This window comes from Drosophila bipectinata, chromosome 2R (genome assembly GCF_030179905.1).
Source record: "Drosophila bipectinata strain 14024-0381.07 chromosome 2R, DbipHiC1v2, whole genome shotgun sequence".
Classification (NCBI taxonomy): Eukaryota; Metazoa; Arthropoda; class Insecta; order Diptera; family Drosophilidae; genus Drosophila; species Drosophila bipectinata.
The window spans coordinates 11,202,566-11,225,936 of NC_091737.1; the positions used below are offsets into that span (position 1 = coordinate 11,202,566).

Below are 23,371 nucleotides of genomic sequence, written 5' to 3' on the forward strand. Positions count from 1 at the left end.
TTTTTGTTATGTTTGTGTGGTAGTGTGGCAGTGTCTATGACTATGAGTGCTTTCTGCTCTGCTCTAGACGTAATTTCAATGTTTCAACGTAATCTTTGATTTGATTATGCTGTTGAGCTTCCCAAGAGTACGAGCCGGTGCGGGCCGTGCTGGGCCAGAATGGGCGGTGTTTGTGTTTGGCTGTGTTTGTTGGCTTGTGTCTGGGCCACTTCCGGGCAAAGCTATAAACGGATTATAAAGTAATTTAATGCTTTTTGTTGTCAGCCTCCTTTGGTAGGTCCTAGGTCCTGTACTAAAACACTGCCACGCATACTAGATATATAAAGTATATATATGGATGTGTCTTTTTTCGGTTAGAACGCATTTGGACAATAAAAACTTTTAATGTTTGTTGTTTGTCTCTCAATTTCATTTCGCATCACGCATACGCCCTGTTGGCCGGCGCAAAAGTTGTGCGCTCCTTTAATGAGTTGAGTTGGCGGTTTTAGTTGAGCAGTGGCCAGAAAACATTCCGGCCACCGTAATTAATGTCAGCTTGTCTGGCTGATCATTTTGGCAACATGTTTATCTGGCCCCATGCCCATATATAAATGTCCTCGCACACACTCACACTGGCACACGCACTAGCATTCCGTTAGATTGTCACATTAATTATGTACGTTAAGCTGTCAACGTGGGCAATATTTTTGTATCCACAATGTCCTGCTGCCGTCCAGGACACACGTATGCGTGTTATGCTCTTTTATCCTTGGCGATTCCTTTGCCATTTTTCTTGCTTTCATCTGGGGCGATAAGAGCGTCTTAGTTTATCTTTATGTCCGGGGCTTTCCATGTTAGCTGTTTGCCAAATAAATACGTTTGATAATGCGACACGACCACCATATTGATGAGCCTTCCGCTTGCTTGGCCTTCAATGGAATGGAGTGCCAAACACAAGTTAAACAAGCAAATAGATTACAAGGATGCTTCGTGTATCCTGCAGGTTGCAGCAGATGACTGATTGAAAGTCAACATTTTGCGTTGCATACTTTCCGGGGAGGGCAGAACTTTAAAAAAGTTATTAGTGCTCTATGAATAATTTTTGGCTCCAATCAAATACCATTTCCCCAGAAAATTCCACTCATAATTTAATAAATATTCCTCTGCAAATGGGTAGCCAAAAAAAAAATGCTTCTTTTATTGCCTGAAACTTTACATTCGGTCTCAATTACGCACCAATTTCTGAATCTGGCTGTGAGTATGAGTGTGTCGAATCCTGTTAGCAATGAAAACTCTGCAACTGTGGCCAAAAATGAAAAGTTCCATTGCATTTGGCAAACTAAAAGAAAAAGAGAGCAAAAAAATAAAAAACAGAGAGATATACTCTCGTATAGAACTGTTGCCTAATTGCAAAAATGCTGCCGGCCAAACACACAACCGAAAAAACTTTTTTTGGCCTGGCCAAATGAAGGGGAATGGGCACGAATAATCTTCCTACCAAAAAATGGAAACTACGCTAAAAGCTTTAAAAAAAAAAAAAAAATAAGAGGGAAGAAACTCAATAAAACTGAGGGGGCTAGGACAGAGGTAGAACTAGAAACTATTGAGGCGGTAAATGGCAAACGGAAAAGTTTGCAACGCATGCGCCAGCGGACCAGGACCACGACAGGATGCCAGGACATTTGGGAGAGTGATGCAAGTGCACCGACAACGGCACCGACAACGACAACGGCATGTAAATGACGCTTTTATGCTGCAATCACGTTTCTTTTTCTACTTGTTCTGTACAGTTTTTATGGTTTTTTGTTTCATATGCAGTGAAATTTTATGATTATTGCCGGAGCGACAAAAAAGTTTGCCGCAAAAACTTTAACAGGAATGTGTGTAAGAGGATCCGGACTCGGTCCTCCGGAGAACCTCGAAATGGGAGCAGCTTATGGGGTACGGTGAGATGAGTTGAATGTCATGCTCTGATGCCTTCCATATCCTTTTTATTTATGTTTTAACACCACCCACCTGGCTAGGCTAGGAGTGTGTGTCCGGAATGGTGGGGGCTATTGCATCGCACTTTGGTAAGTAGATGAAAATGACGACATCGTCATCATGGACTGTGTGGAGTGCATGAAATTTATGCAAATGCACGGAATTTGTATGAAAATTGTTTTATTCCATATAGTCATCCAGTCATCCCGTCATCCGGTCGCACTGTCACACGCACTCATAAAGCACGCTCGTGTCATTGTCTTGTGCTTAAGCAAGAAATTACTCATACCACATGTTGTCCGTTGGCTCTGCTGGCTCCGCTGACTCCCGGTATCCTTCGTCCTCGGGGAGCCATCGTTTGTTGGCCCGTCAGTCTCCCGCTGTGTGTTTTATGCAAATTTCACCGCTGTGCGCAACAATGTTATTAAAAAATGATAACAAGCCAAGCGCACAACACACAGAAAATAAAAGAACAACGACTAGGAAATCCTAGGAAATAGACGACTATTTGGTATCCTAGAGAATTGGAAACTTCTAAGCCTAAAACTTCACTAAACTTTGCATTTATTTCCAATAATCATGAATCATTTTTATAAATACCACTTTTTCATTTCAATATTTCAAAGAATTGCCATCGATTTCTGCCATTCGATATACCTTTTAAATAAACATATTTTATAGATTGTGGGGAAAGCACAACGACAACTGTCAGTTAGACGTTTGTTGCGGCTTGCCCCTTGTCAACTTTTTTAGTGTTGCCTGTTTTTCCCGCTCGTGATGTTGCTCTTGTCATTTGCATGCGTTCCCATAGAGCTACAGGGAGGGCGATGGACAGAGAGTCAGCCAGGACATCAGCCAGGAAATTATGCAGTGAAATATGTTGCCACAGCGAGGGAAAAACAAAACACCCAACTAAACGCACAACAAAACAAAAGATCCGACAAGGAACCCAGTCAGGAATATACTTACATACCAAAATATGTATGTATTTCAGACGTCTTAGGAAATATGACAGACTGACGCACCAAACATCCTTATGGCAGGAGCCAGAAGGAGGTGGTATTGTAGGTCGTCCTTATGCCAAAACTTGCAACTTGGCCACGCGACCGCATGTCGAGAGTCAAGGAGGGATTCGAGGCAGGAGCTTGTTACAAATGTAAAAGGAATGTCAAAAATTTCCAGCTTCCTTCATGCGGCATTAGTTTTGCAATTTGAATGGCAAGCATTCCGGGAATGAAACATTTTTGGCTCTGAAGCTCCGAACCATTAGACGAAGCAGCCCCAACCACTTTAGTTTTGTGGCAAGGACAATAAACAGTTAAGGACTTTATAGAAATTTAATTATTTACCAAAACTCGTGCCTAATCTCTTGATATGTGATATGTCAGAATCGCATTTGATATTTGAATTTGTAAAGCCCTTGCCGAACGGCAATATCCCGCATTTGATTTGCTTTATTTTATGGCAGCAGAGCGTTTAATTTTTGGCATTTTCGAGAGAGATATGCCTGCCTGCTGTCATGGGCCATGGCTAATTACAATGTGCAATGGCGAGGCAGACTTTTTGTCGGATTTCTGACGGCTTGGGCTATGAGCTTTAAGCTGTATGTGTGTGTGTGAGCTGTGATAAGCGCAGCTGCCAGAGATTTGAGGGAATCATTTCATTACCACACACACATGTCCTTGTACACACACACCATCATGAATGAGAGCCATTTAACTAGAACTTTATTGTTATTGCGAGCAGTGTTGTCTGTAATTTTGTAGCTTAAACCAAATCCAATTAAGTAACAAGCGTAAGCCTTTTTGGCAAATGTCGACAACGACGACACATTGCCTCGTTTAACCCATTTAATGTTGCACAGACAGCGGCGGTGGCAGTGGCAGGGGCCAGTGGCCTGGTGGGCGGTGGGCGTTAGTCAGACATGCCAAAAACCAAAGCTGATAATTTCAATCAATTTTAAGCCGGAGACAAAGCGACATAAGGGTAACCAATTTAGCCGTTTTGCAGTTGACTGCCTGCAATTACCAAACTGGGAATTCCATGGAAATTGACTCGTAAACGGGCCAACAACTTTAAGCTCAGTTCTGGTCTGATGCAGTTCTAACTGATTTTCTTGGCCAATTTAGGAAGCAGTTTTTTCTTCGTCTTCTAATCAAACGGACAAGCTTTAAGCCAATTAGCTGGATTCTCTGATGTGATAAACAGTTAGTCTGGCTAAAATAAAACATGAATTCTTTTATTTTTTATTGTTCTGAAGGGTTTGCTTATGTAAGACAAGGACCCCCAACGATTTCGCTTTCGATCTTGTAGGAGATTTTAATAAAAAAGGTTCAAGACTTTAAAGATTCCCTGTAAAGTGTGTACATTTTTAGCCATTAAGATTATATTAATAAATTGAAAGAAAAGATAGATTTTTGATGTATTTCTTTTTTTAGAACCTTAAGTTATATATGCCCTTTATAAGATTTCCATGCTGGGTATTCTATACATCCCCAAAAGTCAAAGGATTGCGTGTGGACCAATTCTCGGTTACCTTGTTTTGATCTCAATTCTTTAAGCTTTTTTTGTTGCCTTTTTTGGCTTTGGCTTCTTTGTTGTTTTTGTTATTGTCCCTGCGGATGGCTTAATAACGTTATTTTTCGCTGGTCATTGTACTTTTAATGGCCAGTAGCTGGAGCATCAGCGGCAGCAAACAAATCAAACCCAGACGCCGTTTCGCCTTTGGGCCAATTCGGTTCCTATTGCCAACATTCGCATCGATCATGATCATGGCGAGTGGTGATGATGAAATTGATCAAGATGCCCCAACGAGATCATCATTATGGGGGTTGTCCCTTCCCGGTTGCCTCTTGCGTGACAACTTAGGAAGGAGGAGGTGGTGGAGGTTGCTTGGAACTCCCGAGTTCCGAGTCCCAATGATCATGATGATAATGATGGAATATGTAGGCTCTTATAAACTTGAGCTTCTGGGTGGCGACGCATAACATGTCACACACACATACACTGTGCCACACACAGTGGCACACACGGAAAGCTCTTTCATCGCATGACAGGCCGAAACGGCCGAAACGTTTAAGCCAAAACGTAAAAAAAGTGGTAAACAAGTCCACCGAAAACAAAAAAATAAAAAGGAAACAAAAGAGGCTAAATGGTTTTTGTTATTGATTTTGTATAGGTATTATATATATCTCCTGAGAGCGTAAACAAGAAAGACAACTATATCTTCAATCATCAAAAAATATAATTAACGAAAACTGAATTACATTGTTTACATTGTCAGAAATAGCAAAAAAAAACAACACAAAATAAAAGAAAACAGAAAGGATGCGAAAAGTTGTTATCTTTTTATTTGCTGGCAAGAGTTTTTGTGTTTTGGCAAGCCTTTTGGCTTTAATTTGGCACGAAAGTTGTAAAAAGTAATCTTGAAATGAAAGCAAAAGTTTCCTTTTGATGCAAGATAGAGTTTCCACTGCAGATCTCGAGCAATTTCATGTAAAGTTTTGAATAAGTATCCGAAATATGACCCTAGAACTCTTGTGATTCCAGATTAGAAATAAAAAACGAACTTAATTGGATTCTTGTATTTGAAAGGGAGATTGAAAGAGCAATCCAGTCCTGTCCAGTCATGGTATCCTTCTTACTGCCGTGCTTTCATTTCGATTCATCATTAGCATAAGTAGCAATATCCTTTTGCTTTTTACGGAAAATAAGACCGAGAGAAACAAAATGTTGGAAACTGCACAATGCCTCGCTTAAGGCAAATGCACAATTTTACGTTTTACGTTTTACAATTTTCCCCCTCAAGCTCCAGTTCCCTCTATAGTAAAAGGAGGTCCTCTATCCTCTATAGGGATAAAGGGGGTGGCACGAAGCCTAATGCAACTTTTGTGTTGGCGATGCGAAAAGATTTTCCGCTGCAATTTCCACTGGAATGAATTGCTTGCCAATAATCCGCTGCGACAGTTGGCAAAAATGCAATTAAAAAATTTTCACTTTGTCGAGGAAAATTCTCTACTTTTTTTTTGTGTCTCTCTGTGTGTGTGTGTGGCAGTGTGAGTTGGCCTTTTCCGATTTGTTTTGCGTAAGTTTGACAGCAAAAGCAGCCAAAGAAACAGTGGCCCCCATCGTTCTCAGCCAAACAGTTGTTGCCGAAAGAAAATTCCTTCATTTAATAAAATGCGTGCCAAGTTGACAATTTTCACTGAGCTGTCGCTCGGGCATAAGGGATAAGCCGAAAGTTTTGCAAGTTTTTGATTTCATCCCAAGCCACGCCCATACCCCCTCATCCTCAGGATGGCTGGCAGGCTGGCTGGCTGTCAATCAAGGAGGCGTGGCAACAATTTGTCCAAGTCCGGCATCCAGGTGTTGTGCCTGCCCCGGCTCCAGCTCCCGGCCCGCGGCAAACTTTTCCATTCAAAGGTGTTGTAATGTGCTAAAAACTTGAGCGGCTCCTTTTTGTGGCAGGCTCAGATATAATTCACTAAGCCAGGGATGGGTTAAAGAATGGATACAGATTATATTTAATAAAAGAAAGTATTTATTAGATATAGAGGTGGTTATTGACAGGGTTTTGTGGGAGAGCATTATAAAAGTACTTCTTGGTATTTGTAGTTTGTGACTTAATTGGAAGCCCAGCTGGACCTAACCCCCATATGGCTTAGAATACTACCAAGTCTTCCTCAAAATATATATATTTCCTAACCCCCCTAAAACCCATTAGTCACTTTTTTTGTTGTGCAACCCTAGAGCCTTGTTTTGTGGATGCGTGTAAGCAAATAATCTAGCTCCTGGGCAGCGAATAGCGCCCAAGTTCAAACGAAGCCAAAGCCACCAAAAACATGTAAAAAAAAAAATAAATACAAAAACTCGGACCACACACGCACACACATCGAACGTCCAGGTTGGGAGTCCCAACAAAAAAAAAAAAACAACAAAACTCGGCCAGAAACCGACTCTCCCTCCTCGCCCTGCTTCCGGGCTTCTTGGCCTGGCCCGTATTGATTATTGTGATCTGCCGTGTGCTCCGCTCTGGGGGTAATTATGCAGCCAGGGGACTCTTTGAGGGAGTTGGGCCAATACAACCAGGCGGCGGAGGGAGGAGTAGGTGCGGGGGCTCGCCTGTCATTTATTTTAAACGATTCCTTTACACATGTCGGAGGCTTTCGCCGCCAACGTTGCTGCCGCATTTATTGTTGTTGTTGCCGTTGATGTGGCTGCTGGCAGGGCTATATAGCCATATAGCTATAGCTTCTGCTTCTGTCGGCAGTCGGCAGTCGGTTGACGTTGGCATGCCAATCATTTTGCGTTGATGAAGTGTGAGTGTGAGGCAAAAATGTTGTACCAATAAGTTCAGTCAATGGTGCTGTTGGGAATGAATTGTTGCAGGCTTTGGATGGTGGGATGGTGGGATGTTGGGATGTCGTCAGTTTTGGAAGTCGGGAACAGAACGCTGATCGATTGTCGGGAGCAGCGTGTTGACTCTATTGGAGCACAAATGAAGCGAACTGAAGTATTGTGTCAACATCGAAAGGCACTCCATTTGATTTACATGGCAAGTATTTGCCATCCCATCACCAATCAATAACAAATTTGTCCTTTTCAATATTACACTATAAGATATAGTACATGGAAGTTTAATTTAACTGCTCGACTATAGACATCTATTAACTAAATGCCTTCAAATAAAAGCCCATACATATGTTTTAGAACCATCTGGAAAATTCATCATTAAATTGCCTTAACATTCTGCTCGACGGCTAAGTGACTTGTTCCACCTCTTCGCCAATAATTAATTTGTTGAAAATGAAACGCCGACTCGCGGATGGGCGGCCCACCATCAGCGTCGGGACCTGGTAGCTGGGGAAGGAGTACCGAGTAGCTCTGACAGGCGGGCAGCGCCTTGCATTATGCATGAGATTGGACCAGAAGCTGGGATGGCAGGCTGGACCTGGATGTGGACGTGGAGACCCTTGAGTAATGCGCGGCAGGGGCGCCTTCAAGGTTGGCCGTTGTCAACTCTCGATGTTTTTTTGTTTCTGCCACACAGCTCCTAGCCCCTCTCCACTCTTTTCGTGCTTTTCAGTCTGCCGCTGATTAAGTCACTAAAATTGCTGCCTGCTTTTCTAACTAATTTGCTGTTAATTTGTTGCCTCGCTACAGCCAGACAACGCAACTCATTTCCTTCCTGTCACAGGGCAAAAATGTTGTTTCAGCTCCGTGCTGTCAGAATTCCAGGAAAACCCCCAGACGAACGCCCCATCCAGGTGGGGAAGTCAGACAGCTATAGCTGAGGGAGGAAAGTAGAGGAAACAGCAGAAACTAATTTATAAAAATCAGCAAAAAATTGTTTAAAATTTTACAATATTTTTTGATTAATCAAGAGTTGAGACTAGCTTACCAACTAGTTATATAGACCCTTTCCCCTTTTTTAAAAATACCCTAATTATTTTAGACACACTATTTCACGTTGCAAGCTCATTGTGCTGCACTTGCAAAATACAATCGACACTCGAATGTCAAAGCGTGGCCCAGGCATCGTCTCATCGCATGTTGCACATTTGCTCGGATCTAATGTTTATCTTCCGTGTTTTGGCCGGCTCCGATTTCATTTGCATGTGGCAACTGCCAGTGGCTAGGGGTACTGAGGGCACAGGGCCGTAGGATGTGGCCGAGTGGCGCTCAATGTTTGCACTGAAAGTCACGTGCGGCCCATAAAAAGAACCAACGCACAACATGCTATACGATGGATTCTGGGATGTTCGGATGCTGGTTGTGTGTTCTGTTCTGGTTTTCATTGAAAACGAAATTCAAAAATCAAAAATGTTGGCGCGACAAAAAAAAAACACACACACCAAGCCATCAATGGGGCAGGCCCAAAGCAAAAGGCATTAATTAGGGCAAAAAATAAAAAATAAAAAATTAAAAAAAAAAAAGTAAAGAACAGTTGTGCATGTATTGTTTTTTTGTCCCTCCCCCCGGTGTGTGTGTGTGTGTGCGTGGGGGAAACTTCGTATCGTCTTCGGTTTTTGGTGGGGCCTTCTTCGTTCCTTGGGGCGCTGCCGGCGTTGGCGCTGCCGCTGCCGCTGCCTCAGCCTCTGCCTCTGTCTCTGTCACTGCCTCGGCTGCTGCCTCTGCCGGGCTCTCCGCTCGGGCTTTTGGGGCTTCTTTGCGCACGACTCTCGGCATTTTGCGTTTCACCGTCAAGGCAGGCGGACGTCGTTGTGGTGCAGCCAGACTTCCGTACTCCAACCGTAGTCGTCCGTAGTCGCCGGATCCGTGCCCGGGAAACGTGTGGATACGTGTCGCGTGTGCCGCAGAGGAGAACCAGAACCGGCAGAAGCGGCCAAAACGCTAAAAAGCCCGCTAAAAGAATCCCAACTATGCGTGCGCCAAACGAATCAAAATCAAAATAAAAATTTATGAAACAGAGTGTGTGTTTTGTTCTGCAATAGTAAAAGTGCTTTCGTGTGTGTGAGTGCTCGGCTAATTGCTCGTGTGGCAGCCACAGGTGGCACAATCGCCGCAAACTACAACCCTTTATCAAAGTCCAGCCCCCACACCCACACCCACTACCCACTACCCTCAAATTCGGGGCACGCAAATTCGGGGAACTTTAATTAATTTGGGGGGAAAGGTCAGGGAGCAGTCGCAATTAGCAAATCTAACAGTTCCGAGAATCGATTCACTGCAGCCCCCAATTAATTGGGCGCCCCCCGAAACAATCAGAAGACCAACAACAGAAGAGAGAAGCCAAAAACACAAGAGACGAGCCGACGACGCACAAAACAGTTCCTCCCCCCAAAGAAAAAACAAAAAAAGCAAAATTTTTGGGAAAAAAAATACATTTTTTTTTTTTGGCCAAAGAAGTTGTTGCCGCGCAGGGGCAGGGGCGTGTAGCAGGCGACGTGTGTCAAAGGTTTGACAGGCCTTAATTGTGCGGAGGACAGAATGGTTATGGGCGGGGGCGGACTCGACGCAGGAGGGTGAAGCTTTGGCCCGAGGCACCCCAACGGAAAAAAAAGAGCCTTAAGAAGAGTTGAAGGCTACGGATTCTACGGATTTAGGGATTAGAACGGACGGATGGGGAAGATAGATTGTAATTATTGTGCGGAAAGTGTTTATTTTTTAGAACACTTCTAGAACTTCCTCCTTGACTCCAAAGCCCTTCTCCCAAACTAATTGAGCTTAAAATTTACCCGTTTAGGCAAAATTTTAGCCAAAAACTTACCAAAAGAAAACAAATCCTGAAAACTTGAACACTGAGTGACAAAAATTATTGAAACCCAAAGCCATCATGTTGTCCGGATGTGAACTCCTGCTACTGATGCTCCTCACTCCGCCGCTGTTGGCCGAGATCTCCCACATACCGCTGGCCAGGAATCGCATCCTTCTGGACTCTGTCGAGCTGCTACAGCAGTCGCAGCAGCCGCCACAGCCGCCAGTGGATGTGCCCGCGGATCCAGCGACGCCAGTGCCACCGCAGCGCTGTCTTTCGCTGCAGCGGTACCGCAAGATGCTGAAGGACATCGACGACGTGGAGGACCTATATGTGGATGTACCCGTCCACATTGCCCTGGCGGAGCGACAGAAGAAACGGTGAGTACCGGGCGGGCAATACGGCTAAGTGCGCTGGCGACGCCGCCTGCCACACAAATCAAATTATGGCCAAACAAATACGAAAGATGGCCAAAACCGAACTTAGGGGGCGCCTCGAAGAAAGCCAGAAAAGCCAAAAAAAATAATTTATAACCACGACGTGTGGCTGGCCAAACAAAAAACCATCCAGAGCCAGACTTTTTACAGTTGTCCTATGTCCTGCGTCCTGCCTCCTGCGTCCTGCTGCTCCTCTTCTTGCTTGTCTAGTGTGTGAGTTTTTTGTTGCTGGCACAGCTGCCACCATTCCTGGTACAGTGGCATCAAAAAATATTTGACAGCCATTAGGAATATTGATTTTTTCCTGCCAAGGCTCGGGAAATAGATGCATCTACCATCAAAAATAGTACAAAATTAATTAAATACTTTTAATGAATTCCACTCTTAATGACCAAATAGAACCCATTGTTCTTGTTAATTTTGTAATTAAACCCTCAATGCATCTTGAAACTGACAATGACTAATGTTACAGATAAAATCCAACAAATGGTCTAGAAACCCATTTGGTTTTAAAGTTCCCTAGCAACGGGACTGACCGTTTAAGCCACTTTGCCGCCCCACACACCACTGTTCCGGCTGTGTTACACGTGGCGTATGAGCAATGTACGTTGTTTTTTCTTTTTTTATTTTTTTCGGGGAGGATTTTCATTGGTTTCCGTTGGGAAGCAGCTTGGGTCTGGGTCAAAAGAGGCCCGTCACGTTTTCGCTTAGGCTCTTTTCTGGTCCGGGATTTTAGTTTCCATCATCTCCAGTGAACGTGCGAACATTCCGGGTGGACGGGACGGGTGGACTGAAGCAGGTCTCGTATAACACTCGATCATTTGCCGGCAAACATTGAAATTAATGTCGTGGTTTGTCGTCAGCTCCTTTTTTTCGGCTTTTGGGTATCATGTTCTCTCTCTTTTTTTGGATACCACCCTATCGAGATTAGAGTCGCGCGACCCGGCCAGTGTTCTAATTACTCAACAAAAAAAGTACCAGCACCGAGATCCAGTGGCTCTGGAGATCGAGAAACCGAACCGGAGTACGTGACATAAGACGCAAGTGACTCGGTGTGCTGAGCGTGTGAAAAGGAGCCAGTTGCCAGGGCCAGAAGTAGCTGCCATGGATGTGGACGATGGCCAGGCCGAGCAGCAACAGCAAGGCAGAAGTCGCGTTTATGGCGCGTGCAGCCATTAAGCGTTTTGCTAGAATCATCAACGTCCATCCAGCCACAATTCCCAGTGGCCCCGTGCGTATCCTTTCCCCACCTTTTACGCCACATCGTCCTCCGCCTATGGTCCCTCCGCCTCTCTTGGCGGCCGCCAATCAAGACGGGGCAAGCGTTAATATTTTTGCGCAAACAAATCATAAATATTAATTTTACGACTTAATTCGACGGCGCAATATGCGCTCCCGTTCCCAATTCCCAATTCGCTATTCGCTTTTCGCAATTCCCATTCGCAACTCGATCATTCTGGACACCATTCTGCCGCCACTTTCCGCCCCAGCTGCCACCTGTGGCATCCAGTCATCTAGTCAGTGGCCTCAAATCAAAACAAACCCCAAAACTGGCAGAAAAGGTGATTATATTAGGTGTTTTTTTAGAATGCTGGAATAGGGGATACCTATTGGGGTTTCTTAGGAAATATTATTTAAAATTATTTAAGTGGGTTTTAAGTAGATCTTGTAGAGGATTATATTTCATATTATTTTCTTAGACTCATAGCATAGTATCCTTCTGCAATATATACCCCTTTATTCAGTTAATTTTCTCGAAGGGGGAATGAAGGCAAAATGTTGTTAATATGTTGATGCTGCCGTTTGATTGTTGTTGCCGTTGCATTTTTATGTGCGCCGCAGGCTCAGGCGATGTAAACAACTTTTATTGCCTGGCCCGACACTCGGCCACTCGGCCGGCCTCCCACACCGCAGCTCCTCCACCACCTCCTCCTCCGCCTGCGGCCTCCTTCGTCGCCTCTGGTTCCTCCAGAGCTCTTGGCGTGAAACTATTTATTTGTAAGCGCATCAAAGGAGCCACAACAACGGCACTGCCACAACAAATTGCCATAAAATGCGAAGCATAATTCTTTGTGTATGTTTTTCTCCTCGCCGTGTTTTGTTTTTGTTTTTGGTTTTTTTGGCTGAAACTACGTAGACCTTGCAGCGTTGGGCAAATTTTCGCACAATGACCAATGCCCCATCATCATCATCAGCAGAAGCCAGCATCAGGCATCAACATCAACATCAGCGGCATCGTCATCGTCATCATTGGCGGCAACGTTTTTGCGCCGCCAGAAGAACTGAAGATCTCCTACGAGTGTAGTGGGTATAGTATTTTTAGCAATTGACAGAATACAAAAATACTCAGGCCAGACGGTGGCAGACTGATTGTGAGTCTGAAATTGGAATCGGAATCAGAATGGTTATAGTAGGAATAGGTATGGCAATGGGAATGGGAATCGGAATAGGAATCGACAGAACAGACAGAGGGGCGTCGCTCGATTCGATTTGGTGTCTCTTGGACTCTTACTCAGCGATACTCAGCCATAGTTCAATAGTCTATAATTTCCCAAAAAACCAAATAAAATGGGAAAAACAAATTTCAAAGAAAGGGAAAAGCAATTTTCAAATTACACAGACTAAGTGCTCTCGCTGTGCGCCCATTTCGGTGTGAGTAATTGCGTGTGTGCCTCTGACTGTGAACTGTCTTGGGTGTGAATCACTCACAGATTCATTTGATTGAGGCATGATAGAGCTATCAAATGATTGTTATGCTCTTGGCCGACAAAGCAGGATCACCAAAGTGAAATTCGAACCTCCCAGTAGTGGGTAGTGGGTGATGGGTGTTTGGTGTTGGGTGGCGTTCCCAAAGTCCAAACTGAGTAATCCCCATTAAATGAGTAATGCCCTCGACTTGATTTATTTGAATTTTTAAAAGCATTCTTTATGATTTTGATTATAGATTTATAGACAACACAAAGCTAATAAAATTTATGGAAACCTGATGACAAAAGTTGGAAAGAAAGTCTCAAGCATCTTAGGGGAAACTTTTCTTCAACTCTCTAGTTCCAATTCCATTTGCGATATTTTTGAATCGAAACTTGGGATATCTGATATTGGTGCTCTTGGCAGTTACTTCCTGCACGGATACTCCGGAGCTGCAATCAGCGAATGTGCCACTTATGGGAGTATCTGTATCCTAACTCGTTCTTTATCTCTGTGTTTTGTCGCCGCCGTTTGTTGGGGAAAAGCTGAAGCTGAAGCTGATTGTCAATTTGCGGAGCTCCCTGTCCGACTCCCTGCTGCTGCCTGTGTGATAGTTGCAAAAATAGAATTGTGTCTCTGATTTTAAGTATTTCGCGTGAAAAGTAACAGAGGCGACCAGAAAAGACCAGACAACAGACACCCGACAGAAGACACGAGACCAAGACCCAGACGGGAAAACAAAAAAAAAGGAGGAGCAGGAGCAGGAGTGCAGGAGTGCAGGATGCCGGGCGGGTTGCCAGTCAGTGTCTCTCAATTGCAAATTTATGTGAATTGAGTCAATTTTTATCGCAGCCGGGAGCCGGGGGCGGAGAGTTGGTTTACTTTTGACTTGTTTGTCACTGGAAAACTTTGCGTCGTTTGACTGGCGTAAATCGTATGACTGGAGTCACTTGAACTTGTCGCTGCCATTCTCCCAACTGCCCTCGTCCTCGTCCTCGTGCTCGTCCTTTCCTCCTTCTGGCCTGCTGCTTAGGGGCCCTCGGCTTCTGCCCCTTCCTCGTGCTGACCAGCTGGCAGCGCCAATTCCGGATCATTAGCTCGCCGAAAAATGTGAGTGCCGCACAAAAGACCCCCACTATGAGGATGAAAAAGGGCCCCTTCAGATGCTCCGTGGTCAGGACAATGGCATTATCAGCAAAGTTTGGCCGCATCTTGGCTATCCTGTTCAAGTAGGTGTTGTTGTACCGAAAGTCCTTGTCGATCTTCTGAAAGATTCCCACATCCCGCATCATTCGGATGATGGTGTTCAGCTCAAAGATGAACGGGAAGCCGGCCTTCATGATCATCTGCAGGGGACTGGAGAAGACGTTCTGGGGAAAGGCGTAAATGTCGTCTCCCAGGGCACTCTGCATCGTGTACATCCTGTTGCTCAGGATGCAGCGTTCTCCGTTCTTCACGGCCACTAGGTTGTCCGTTCTAGGAATGAACTCCGGCGAGGTGTTGTACCCGTTGAAGATCCACATGTCGTCGTCGTTCTCGAACCAATCACGGCTCTCCTCGTGGCCACCGTAAGGTATGCCCTCGGCCACCACCTCGGTCAGTTCGTCCAGCTGATGCAGGTAGCCGGGGTCCTGGAAGGTGGCTATCATCTTGGACGTGTAGGTGGCCACCACATTCAGGCTGTAGAGGGTGAGGGCTATGAAGAACACTTTGGTGGCCTCGCAAACTGGACGCTCCTGGACGGCCACTGAGATGGTCACGGCCAAGGCGTTGATCCCCGTCAGACTCAACTGCTGGTAGTAATTGGGCTCCGGCAGGATCTTGACCAGAGCGAACCAAAAGAGCCAGGTGAGCAGCAAGACCAGGAGAAAGCAGAGCCAGGTGTAGGGCTCGAAGATTCCCACCATGGCCTGCCAGGCGGGTCGCCGTTCCGCCTCCTTGATGTACCAGGTGTGGGCGTCCTCCAGGTAGGTGTCGGTGCCCCAGAAGAAGTCGGCCACCTCGTTGTCCGGATAGAATCCCCCTACTATAAAGTCACACTCGTTGTCAATCACCTTGCTTAGCAATCCGTTCCAATCGCCATTGGCATCCAGTTCTCCTCGGGATTCCAAGCTGCAGGTTTGGTTAACCTAATAAAGGATATTAGTTTTCGCAAGCTTGAGCAAGCTCCCGAACTCACCTTAAAATCTAATCGATTCTTCATGAATCCCAGAATCCTCATCTCCAGACCCACAACGCAATCCTCTTCCACAAATGGTGCCGAAACGGAAGCACACACGTAGAAAGTGCAGTTCTTGGGACTGAATCCCGCCACATAGTCCAACATGGCGGCATGAACGGCGGTCGGACTCGGATACAGCTCTCCGTCGTGGCACTGACCCACACTCTGGACATTCAGTACCCGGCAGTTCTCATTATTGTAGTAGTCGTTCACCAGGAGATTGTAGTCCATGGAGGAGTTGGCGTAAAGCAGGGCCACCCGGTGCACGTAGAAGCTATGCATCAGTTCGTTGAAAATCTGGGATGCCACGGTCCAAGGGCGATTGTGCACCTGGGCATTGTGAAACAGCACCAGGACTCGAGCACCTGGATTCCAGGAGCGCATCCGGCTCACATAGCGACTCATGAGACTGAGCAGCCTCTCCACAGAGTCCACAATGAGCACGTAGTTGTCCACCAGGAGCAGTTCCCCGAAGTTCTTGCTCTTTACATTGCCACCGTGATCGGTGACCACTCTGAGCTGGAAAAGCTCCTGCCTCCGAGGCTCAGTAGGATCTGTGACAGCTTCGTTTATCCGCTTCGCGAATCCCTGCTGTATCTCATCCGCTGGAGTGGACAAGTTGAAGGCGTGGGTCGTCATGAGGTTGTAGGCTCGGGTGAAGCGCTCTGCAGGCTTTCGGTAAAAAAAGATCTGGGCAAACCTGTCCAGGCAGTCGACCCCAGCCTGCCACACCTCGGGCCCCAGATCCTTGGCCGGGAGCATGGATATCACGATATTCGCAGTCTCGTTCGAGGGATTCACTATGCCCCGACCGGGCTCCAAAAACAGGAGCACAAGGATGATGGCACTCGGATAATTGCAGCACATTGTTCGTCCATCAGGTTGGCCAATTGCGAATTAACTGTGGTGGGCGACACTCTGATTGTGCCCATGATGCGGCTCATGCGCTGTAATTATCACGGAAGGCATATCTGTGCCATGGCTTTCCCAGAGCAGTCAGTCAGAGTGGCTCTTTAAATAAATCTATATACTTTCCGGCGTAATTCGATGCCCGGCAGCCATTTCCATCAAACACTTATTATTTTTTTGGGGGTCTGTCGGGGAAATCCATTAAATCACTTCGTCTCTGGCCAGGCTAGAGCGCATTCAACTTTCGTCTTTGGCTGATGTTTGGCTTGTATAATTGACTGCTGTCATCGTGCCGACAACGGCAACAACACAGTGTGGCAGTGGCAACAAACAATCGCCATTGCAACATGCAAGGCTTAAATTAAAGCAAATATTTGCACAGTCGCTGCGGCGCCACAGTCGCCACCAACAATGGTCTCGAATGCATTAAAACACTCCATCAATCCGAACCAATCCTATCCCTGGAACCTTTTGGCAGAGCAGCCAAAATTACGACTATATGGCGTATTTACTTCTCGGTTCGGTTCGGTTTGGTTATATGCGGGGGATTGGGAAACTGTGTCCGTACTCTGTCCGTGGTCTGTCTGGGTGTCCATTGTCCGTTGTCCGGATGGCGTTGGCCGGAAGTAGCCGGTCATAAAAATAAAACTCGAGATGGCCGGCCATAAGCCAAGTCAATGAGTCATTTACTGCAATGGCATCCTTTCGCGCCACACCCGTTGTGTCCTGCCAGTGCATCCTTGCCAGGCTTGCCCAGCCCTGGTGTGGGTGTATCGGGGAGCTCATTTGTCTTACCAGTTTGTCATTAGAAAAATTGCTCGTAAATTTCACATTTAATTACAATACAAAACTCAGCAAGTTCAGAAACGAGTAGAAAGCCAACTGAAGAGTGCCCGGAGGACTTGAACTAAATCTTTGGCTGCAACAAAGTTGCAAAAGCATCATCAAGAAGATTGATAAATAAAGTTAGTCCTGCAACGAATAAAAGCTACTCTTTTATAAGAAAATCATATGGGAATTAGGGATAGTCCGCTCACAATCAAATAAACCTTTCGGGGATCTAGGGTATGGCCGAAACCCGCTGACTCATTTGGTTCAGTCCAGAGAGGCGGCAAAACAAATTGCGTGTGATAATTTAGTGTCATCATTTTTGACAAAGGGCGTTAACAGCTCACTTACTCCGTCCCTCATCCTCATCCTGCCTTCATCTCGTTTTGCAGATTCGTGCTCAACCTGAACGACACGACGCCCCTGACGATTCGCTTCTCGGCGCCCGTGGTCCGCAAGATGTACTTCAATCAAACAGGTAAGTCCCAGCTCGTGAGTTTCACCTCCTCCCTGGTGGGAACCGTCAGAATCATTAACCCGAAACCCGACTCCCTTTGCAGGCAGCGCTCTGAGGCCGGCGGCAATGGCATCTGGTCCAGGTGTTTCCGGGGACACCCTGGTGCTGCCCTGCGCCCTGCGCGGCCAGTACGACCTCTTCGTCCAAGCCCGCCAGAGCGGCGCCCTCAAGGTGGACGCCCTGGCCCAGCATCCGCACCACAACTGGCCCCTTCTGAATGCCACGCACCGGATCGCCATTCGCACCCAGAACCGGGTACGGAAGCGCGAGATGATCGTCAAGTGGGACAGGAGGTGAGTACTCATTGATGAAGGAAGTGGTGGGAAAAATCCAAACAATTTATATTTGACCTTCTGCGATGCTCATACAATCGACAATATTTATCCGATCTTTATCCTTTAAATATTTATTTAAAGGAATACCTTAAGCGCTTTGTAGATTGATTCTCCACAAAACTGCATCAAAAGTCTGAAACAAAAACAAAATTTCGGATCAATATTTTTCAAAATTTTTTCTGATGCTACTTGAAAAATCCGCGATTTCCAGGATTGCCAGTTTTGGGCCATTGCGATGTCCATATCTTGGACAATGTTTGTCCGATCCTTGAAAGGAATACCTTAAACGATTTGTAGATTGATTCTCCGCCAAACTGCATCAAAAGCCTGAAACAAAATTTCGGATCAATATTTTTCAAAATTTTTCCTGATGGTGCCCCTTGAAAAATCCGGGAATTCCAGGATTGCCAGTTTTGGCCCCTTGCGATGCCCATATCTTGGACAATTTTTGTCCGATCCTTGAAAGGAATACCTTAAACGATTTGCATTAAATGCCTGAAACTAAATTTCGGATTGATATTTTTCATATTTTCCCTCTTCAATCCCTAATCGGAATATCTTTCTTATTCTTCAGCAAATTCGATTACCATGCCATGCACTACTGTCTAGTGATCCAGCGTATAGTTCCTGATACCCCTCGTCTAACATTCACCCACTTCTGCCAGGCAGTGGCTGCCTTTGTGGATCAGCGGCCATTGAGCCCCAGTTGCTCAGGAGTGAGTCCTTTGGACTTGGTTTGGGCTGCTCCACCGCAGCGAGAGCGTCGCCTGAATCCTCGCCACAGTCTCCATGTGGTGTGCACGGGGAAGCGGCGCCAACAAATGCTGCGTCGATTGTTGCCGCGAAGTAGTTACCAATTGGATCTGTTCGGTGTCCACCAGAAGAGGCAGAATCTGACCATGCGGCTGGCCACCACCCAAGTGAGATTCAATCGAACCCAGCCACTCGCTTTGCGGCAACAGGCGCTGGCGCTTCTGAAGATCGGCGGGCAGCATGGAACGCAGATCTACAGCTTCAAGGTGCCGCAGGTGGACCCGCCTGTGGAGCACCCAGTTATGCGGCACTTGTTGATTCCCTGTTCTGGGAGTGAGATCCGGGTCAGATTGCTAAGGCAGCGAAACGAGGTGTGGCAATCGATTCCCATTTTCAGTCCCACATACATTCGACAAAACGGAGTGCTGCCCGGCCAGCGGTATCAGATGAGGTTCGAGCCGAGCAACGACGATGAGACGTTAAGGGCTCAGAAAGTAATGGTAAGTAGGGAAATTGAGTTAAAAAATGTATATTTTAATGTATTTTATTTAATAGGTGGCCCTAAGCAGTGAGGCTTTGTTCCGGACTCTGCCGGAACTTCCCAAAAACATAACCGTTTTCAATGTGAGGACAAGATGCAATCGGGCCACCATAGCCTGGAATGGTTCCCCAGATGAACGAGAACTGAGGTAGAACTAATCCTAAGGATTAAAGCTACTGAGAACTATCTTAATCTTGAATCTTAAATCTTTTGATAGCTACTGCATTATTGTCTTTAATCTGCCGCAACGCAATCGCAGCGTGGTGGATGCCACAAACTATTGCATGGACTTCTCCCCGAAGCAAATGGTGAACTACAAGAACTTTGAGTGGATGACCTGCAGGGAAAGGCAACAGAGGTGGGTCTAGCTTTAAATATTTTTTACAAAGATCTTATTATAATAAAACATCTTTAATTTTGTAGCCCTCAAAGCATTGACAACATTGAAACGGAGACCATCCTAAATCTAAATCCAGGAGCCAGTTACCTGGTTTATGTCACCGCCAACTTGTCGATGGGAAAACCCCTGCCCTACCAGGCCCTGACACTTCACATGGCCAGCCAGTGCTTGGACGATTCGCACGAGTCCTTCTACTAACCAGGTCGAAGCCCAACAAAAGCTTAGCTGCATTTTCGCATCCAAACTATCCGTCGTTGTAAAGCTACCTTACTACTACTACACTATCCTACAAGTACTATATGCTGGTTAAAAGACTATAAACCTATCTCCATTTACATATATATATATATACTATATATATACAAGCCGATATATATATATATATTCATATTCAGATGTTTGTGGCAAGAGTGGCAAGAATGTGGTGTATGAGCGAGTGAGTCTGAGTGAGTGCGTGAGATTCGTGTTTGTGTTTGCCGGACAAATTCCAAGTATTTTCGAGTTTCGAGTGCTTAGTTTCCGTAATAATTAGCTAGCTATTAAAGTTTGTATAAAATACTTGATTGGTTTACCCTCGCTGCTTACCGAATAATTGTTTATACCTAAGTTAGTTCTCGTAGGCTTTTGCTGTTAAGTTTTAACATTAAAACAAAGAGTTTTTGTAGTCTTTTTTTATACATTAAGCTTACGAGTTAGCTCTATAATAGTTATTACGAATATATATATATACTCTATGTATATGTGCGTTGAAGGCGTTGTATTTTTTGAAGCTAAATTTGTGCAACCGAAGAGAGGACAATAAAGAAAAACCAGAATGTGCTATCTGACAAGGGAGATTTCGATTCTAATTCCTATACCTATTCCAGCCGAATAAATGTCAAAAACCATGGCTAAAGTAAATCCAAAAGCTCTGAAAATGGGGGGATTACACCAACAGCGTAGTTAACCTTATAATGACGACAGTTGAGCGGTTAACGGTGAACGTCGAACGATAAGCGGTTCCGATAATGGAACATTAAGCCCGGCGGTACCCTCCGGTAGCAGTGGCCATAAATCTATCCCCCAGTCGATTGGCAAAAGCTCTCCAGTTCGGACCTTTCTGCGGCATACTTTTGGGCCTCACCCTGGAAATGGCCCTCCTACACTACACCTTTGAGCAGTTTGAGTTGTACCTGAAGTGGGCCCTCAGCAAGCACGGGGAGTTCACCCCCGCCCCCACCATTCAGCCGTATCCGGGCATCTTCATCGGTGATCTTAGCCAGCTGAACAGGTTCAAGCGCAATGCCTTCTCCGCCGTGGTGGGAATCCTTTTCGTGTTGGCCTTTGTCGGAAATCTGGGCACCCTCTACGTCAACTCCCGCCGGAAACTGAGACCCTTCTTCCGATCCTGCCTGATTTCACTGGCCTGCAGTGATCTCTCCTCCACGGTTTTCTGTACAACCTCCTACATGGCTCAGTTTAATGCGGAGTACCTCCAGCTTTGGGTGAGTGGGAAGGTCAAAAAGACTATGTAGTCTTCTATGATTTCCGTCTGAAATTATTCTCCAGACTATTGGTGGCTTCATGTGCAAGTTTGTGCCCTTTGCCACCACCACTTCGGTGCTCTCTGGAAGCCTGACCCTCGTGGCCATTGCCCTGGATCGCTACCTGGCCATAATGCGGCCAGTGTTGGGCTTCTGGAATCCGGACTACCGCTTCAGTGTGGTCACCATGCTGCTGATTTGGGCCTGTTCCATTGGCGCCTCGGGTCCGCTGTTGGGCATCTACGATTACCAGCGTGTCCAACTGCTGGATGCAGAGGATTCTCAGACAGAGGACGAGGACGAGACCAAAGAAGTGCCCAGGGAACTTGTGGTCACCGAACTGGAGCTGGTGCACATGTGCCTGGCCGGCGACGTAAGTCCGCAGCTGGGATTATCACTTGCCAGCAGGGTGGGGATTTAGTGGGGATTTGCGCGGGGACCTGGGATGGGGGAATCCATGTTGTCGAATCAATGTCCTCCTTATCTTATCAGCCGGGTGTGTAGAAAACAATTTATGCAATTCTATAAATATTTCTCTGTGTGTTGTTCCAGCACGCTGTCGGATTATACTACGTAGTACTCTTTACCCTGATCTTTATGCCCTGCATAGTGGCGTTCGTTTGGCTGAATGCCATCATTGCCAGGCAGCTCTGGCTGAGGCGGCACTTCCACCAGGAGCAGCAGGTGCGCCAGCAGGAGCCCCAGCAGGGTCAGTTCAAGGCCCTCGGGTCGGCAGGCGGCAGTGCGGACTTCCTGATGCCCTCGACCTTGGCCAGTGCCATCGGCGTGGCCCTGCCCTTTGCCGTGGACAAGATGCCAGTGCCCTCCAGCACTCCTTCCCCCAATCCTGCAAAGAAAACAACAGCTGCTTCGTTGGCCAGGGAGGCGAGACACCGGAAAATGGTGGTGGTGGTACTGCTGATGATGGCCGTCTTCATATTCCTACGACTGCCCGCCTGGGTCTTCCTGATTATGCGACTCTACGGATCCTACTCGGAGCCCATCGACTGGCTGCTGTACTTCAGCTTTGGCATCCTCAACCTCTTCAGCTGCGCCCTGAACCCCATATTTTACACGTTTCTCACCCAAACGATACGCACGGCATCGCTGGTGAAGCAAAAAATCCGGTATTTCCTTGGCTGCTCTCCCGGGAATGTTCAAGACGCCGCCATGCCGACGGAGGAGATGAACAAAGGCAAGTGGTCGCAATGCTGTTGTGGTCTGCGACCGCCCACCTTCACCTGGCGCTGCCACCTTGCCCGGAATGCGGCAGCCACCACCGAAGTCCGGGCCTCGGACCACAAGTCCGCCAGTGCAGCGGTGCAGCAGGAGCCGGCCAGCCTGAAACGCATCCTGAGCTTCAAGCACGAAGTGTTCACCATTTACAAGCAGTGCGATGACTCGACTTCGAGTGCGTCAATTGAATCCTCTGCCTGATAGGCGACCACACCGATCATAAATCACCCGGTTGCATTTGTCGGATACGGGAGTAAACGGTTAGCAGAACTTGATTGATGGTTATAGTTCCCCAGGCCACCCACCTCCCATCCGACAATCCCCTAGATGGCGAAAAAAACAGTGTGTCACGGTTGGTGGGGGGGTTATCAGACATCAAAATATGTGAATATATATAAGCACGTACATTATGTACCTTATCAAAAGTGTAAATATGGAGAATAAAGGAATGCCCATTGAAAACCAACAAGGTGTTAGATTTAGCACTCAATAGGGGCATAGAAATTGGTTATTATCACAAGGAAGTGATCGGCGAAACAGGTCTCAACAAAGATAGTTATGCTAGAGAATGGCATTTAAAGTATAAAGTCATTAAGTCATAAACTCCTAAAAAGGTCTTCGATGTTTTCATTAAAAAGTGCTTAAAATAGAAAGAATTTTATACAAAATTAGAGTGACTAAGATGTGTTTCTATAATACTAATGAGTCACTCCCCAAAAATATTTAAATTGCTTATTTGTTTTATCTTAATCTATACTAGGCACTTCCGTTTTTTTAAACAATGGGCGACAAGTTTTCATGTG

The 23,371-nt window shown here is 46.1% G+C and overlaps 3 protein-coding genes across 5 annotated transcripts; 2 read left to right on the plus strand and 1 right to left on the minus strand.

Moving 5' to 3' along the window:
* The first annotated feature begins 9,162 nt into the window (after window positions 1–9,162).
* On the plus strand, window positions 9,163–20,631 carry nord. Of its 3 annotated transcripts, none has more exons than XM_017253129.3 (8): window positions 9,163–9,435; window positions 10,169–10,560; window positions 17,656–17,741; window positions 17,824–18,073; window positions 18,690–19,368; window positions 19,424–19,557; window positions 19,627–19,767; window positions 19,833–20,631. In XM_017253129.3, exons 2-8 carry the CDS (start codon window positions 10,259–10,261, stop codon window positions 20,005–20,007), a joined length of 1,767 nt encoding a protein of 588 aa, XP_017108618.2. In that variant the 5' UTR covers window positions 9,163–9,435; window positions 10,169–10,258; the 3' UTR covers window positions 20,008–20,631. The 3 variants fall into 3 exon arrangements, with proteins under 3 accessions (XP_017108618.2, XP_070135054.1, XP_070135053.1); XM_070278953.1 differs by having other exon boundaries at window positions 9,163–9,393; XM_070278952.1 differs by lacking the exon at window positions 9,163–9,435 and adding an exon at window positions 9,812–10,060.
* On the minus strand, window positions 14,184–16,405 carry Ir60a (Ionotropic receptor 60a). Its single transcript, XM_017253128.3, is given in 2 exon segments — window positions 14,184–15,434; window positions 15,485–16,405. Coding segments are annotated over 2 exon segments (2,160 nt in total). The 5' UTR covers window positions 16,394–16,405.
* Window positions 20,632–20,890: 259 nt separating the features above from the next.
* On the plus strand, window positions 20,891–23,009 carry LOC108132915 (gastrin/cholecystokinin type B receptor). Its single transcript, XM_017252498.3, has 3 exons — window positions 20,891–21,293; window positions 21,358–21,705; window positions 21,885–23,009. The coding sequence occupies exons 1-3, from the start codon at window positions 20,940–20,942 to the stop codon at window positions 22,767–22,769; spliced, it is 1,587 nt and encodes a 528-aa protein (XP_017107987.2). The 5' UTR covers window positions 20,891–20,939; the 3' UTR covers window positions 22,770–23,009.
* The last annotated feature ends 362 nt before the right edge of the window (window positions 23,010–23,371 follow it).

What these genes read in the sequence shown, in the direction of transcription:
- LOC108132915 (XM_017252498.3), top strand. Translation starts at nt 20,940, where the DNA reads ATGGCCCTCCTACACTACACCTTTGAGCAGTTTGAGTTGTACCTGAAG. An exon ending in CGGAGTACCTCCAGCTTTGG is followed by an intron (nt 21,294 to 21,357) that starts GTGAGTGGGAAG and finishes ATTATTCTCCAG; the next exon opens with ACTATTGGTGGCTTCATGTG. An exon ending in ACATGTGCCTGGCCGGCGAC is followed by an intron (nt 21,706 to 21,884) that starts GTAAGTCCGCAG and finishes GTGTTGTTCCAG; the next exon opens with CACGCTGTCGGATTATACTA.
- nord (XM_017253129.3), top strand. Translation starts at nt 10,259, where the DNA reads ATGTTGTCCGGATGTGAACTCCTGCTACTGATGCTCCTCACTCCGCCG. An exon ending in CCAGATGAACGAGAACTGAG is followed by an intron (nt 19,558 to 19,626) that starts GTAGAACTAATC and finishes ATCTTTTGATAG; the next exon opens with CTACTGCATTATTGTCTTTA. An exon ending in TGCAGGGAAAGGCAACAGAG is followed by an intron (nt 19,768 to 19,832) that starts GTGGGTCTAGCT and finishes TTAATTTTGTAG; the next exon opens with CCCTCAAAGCATTGACAACA.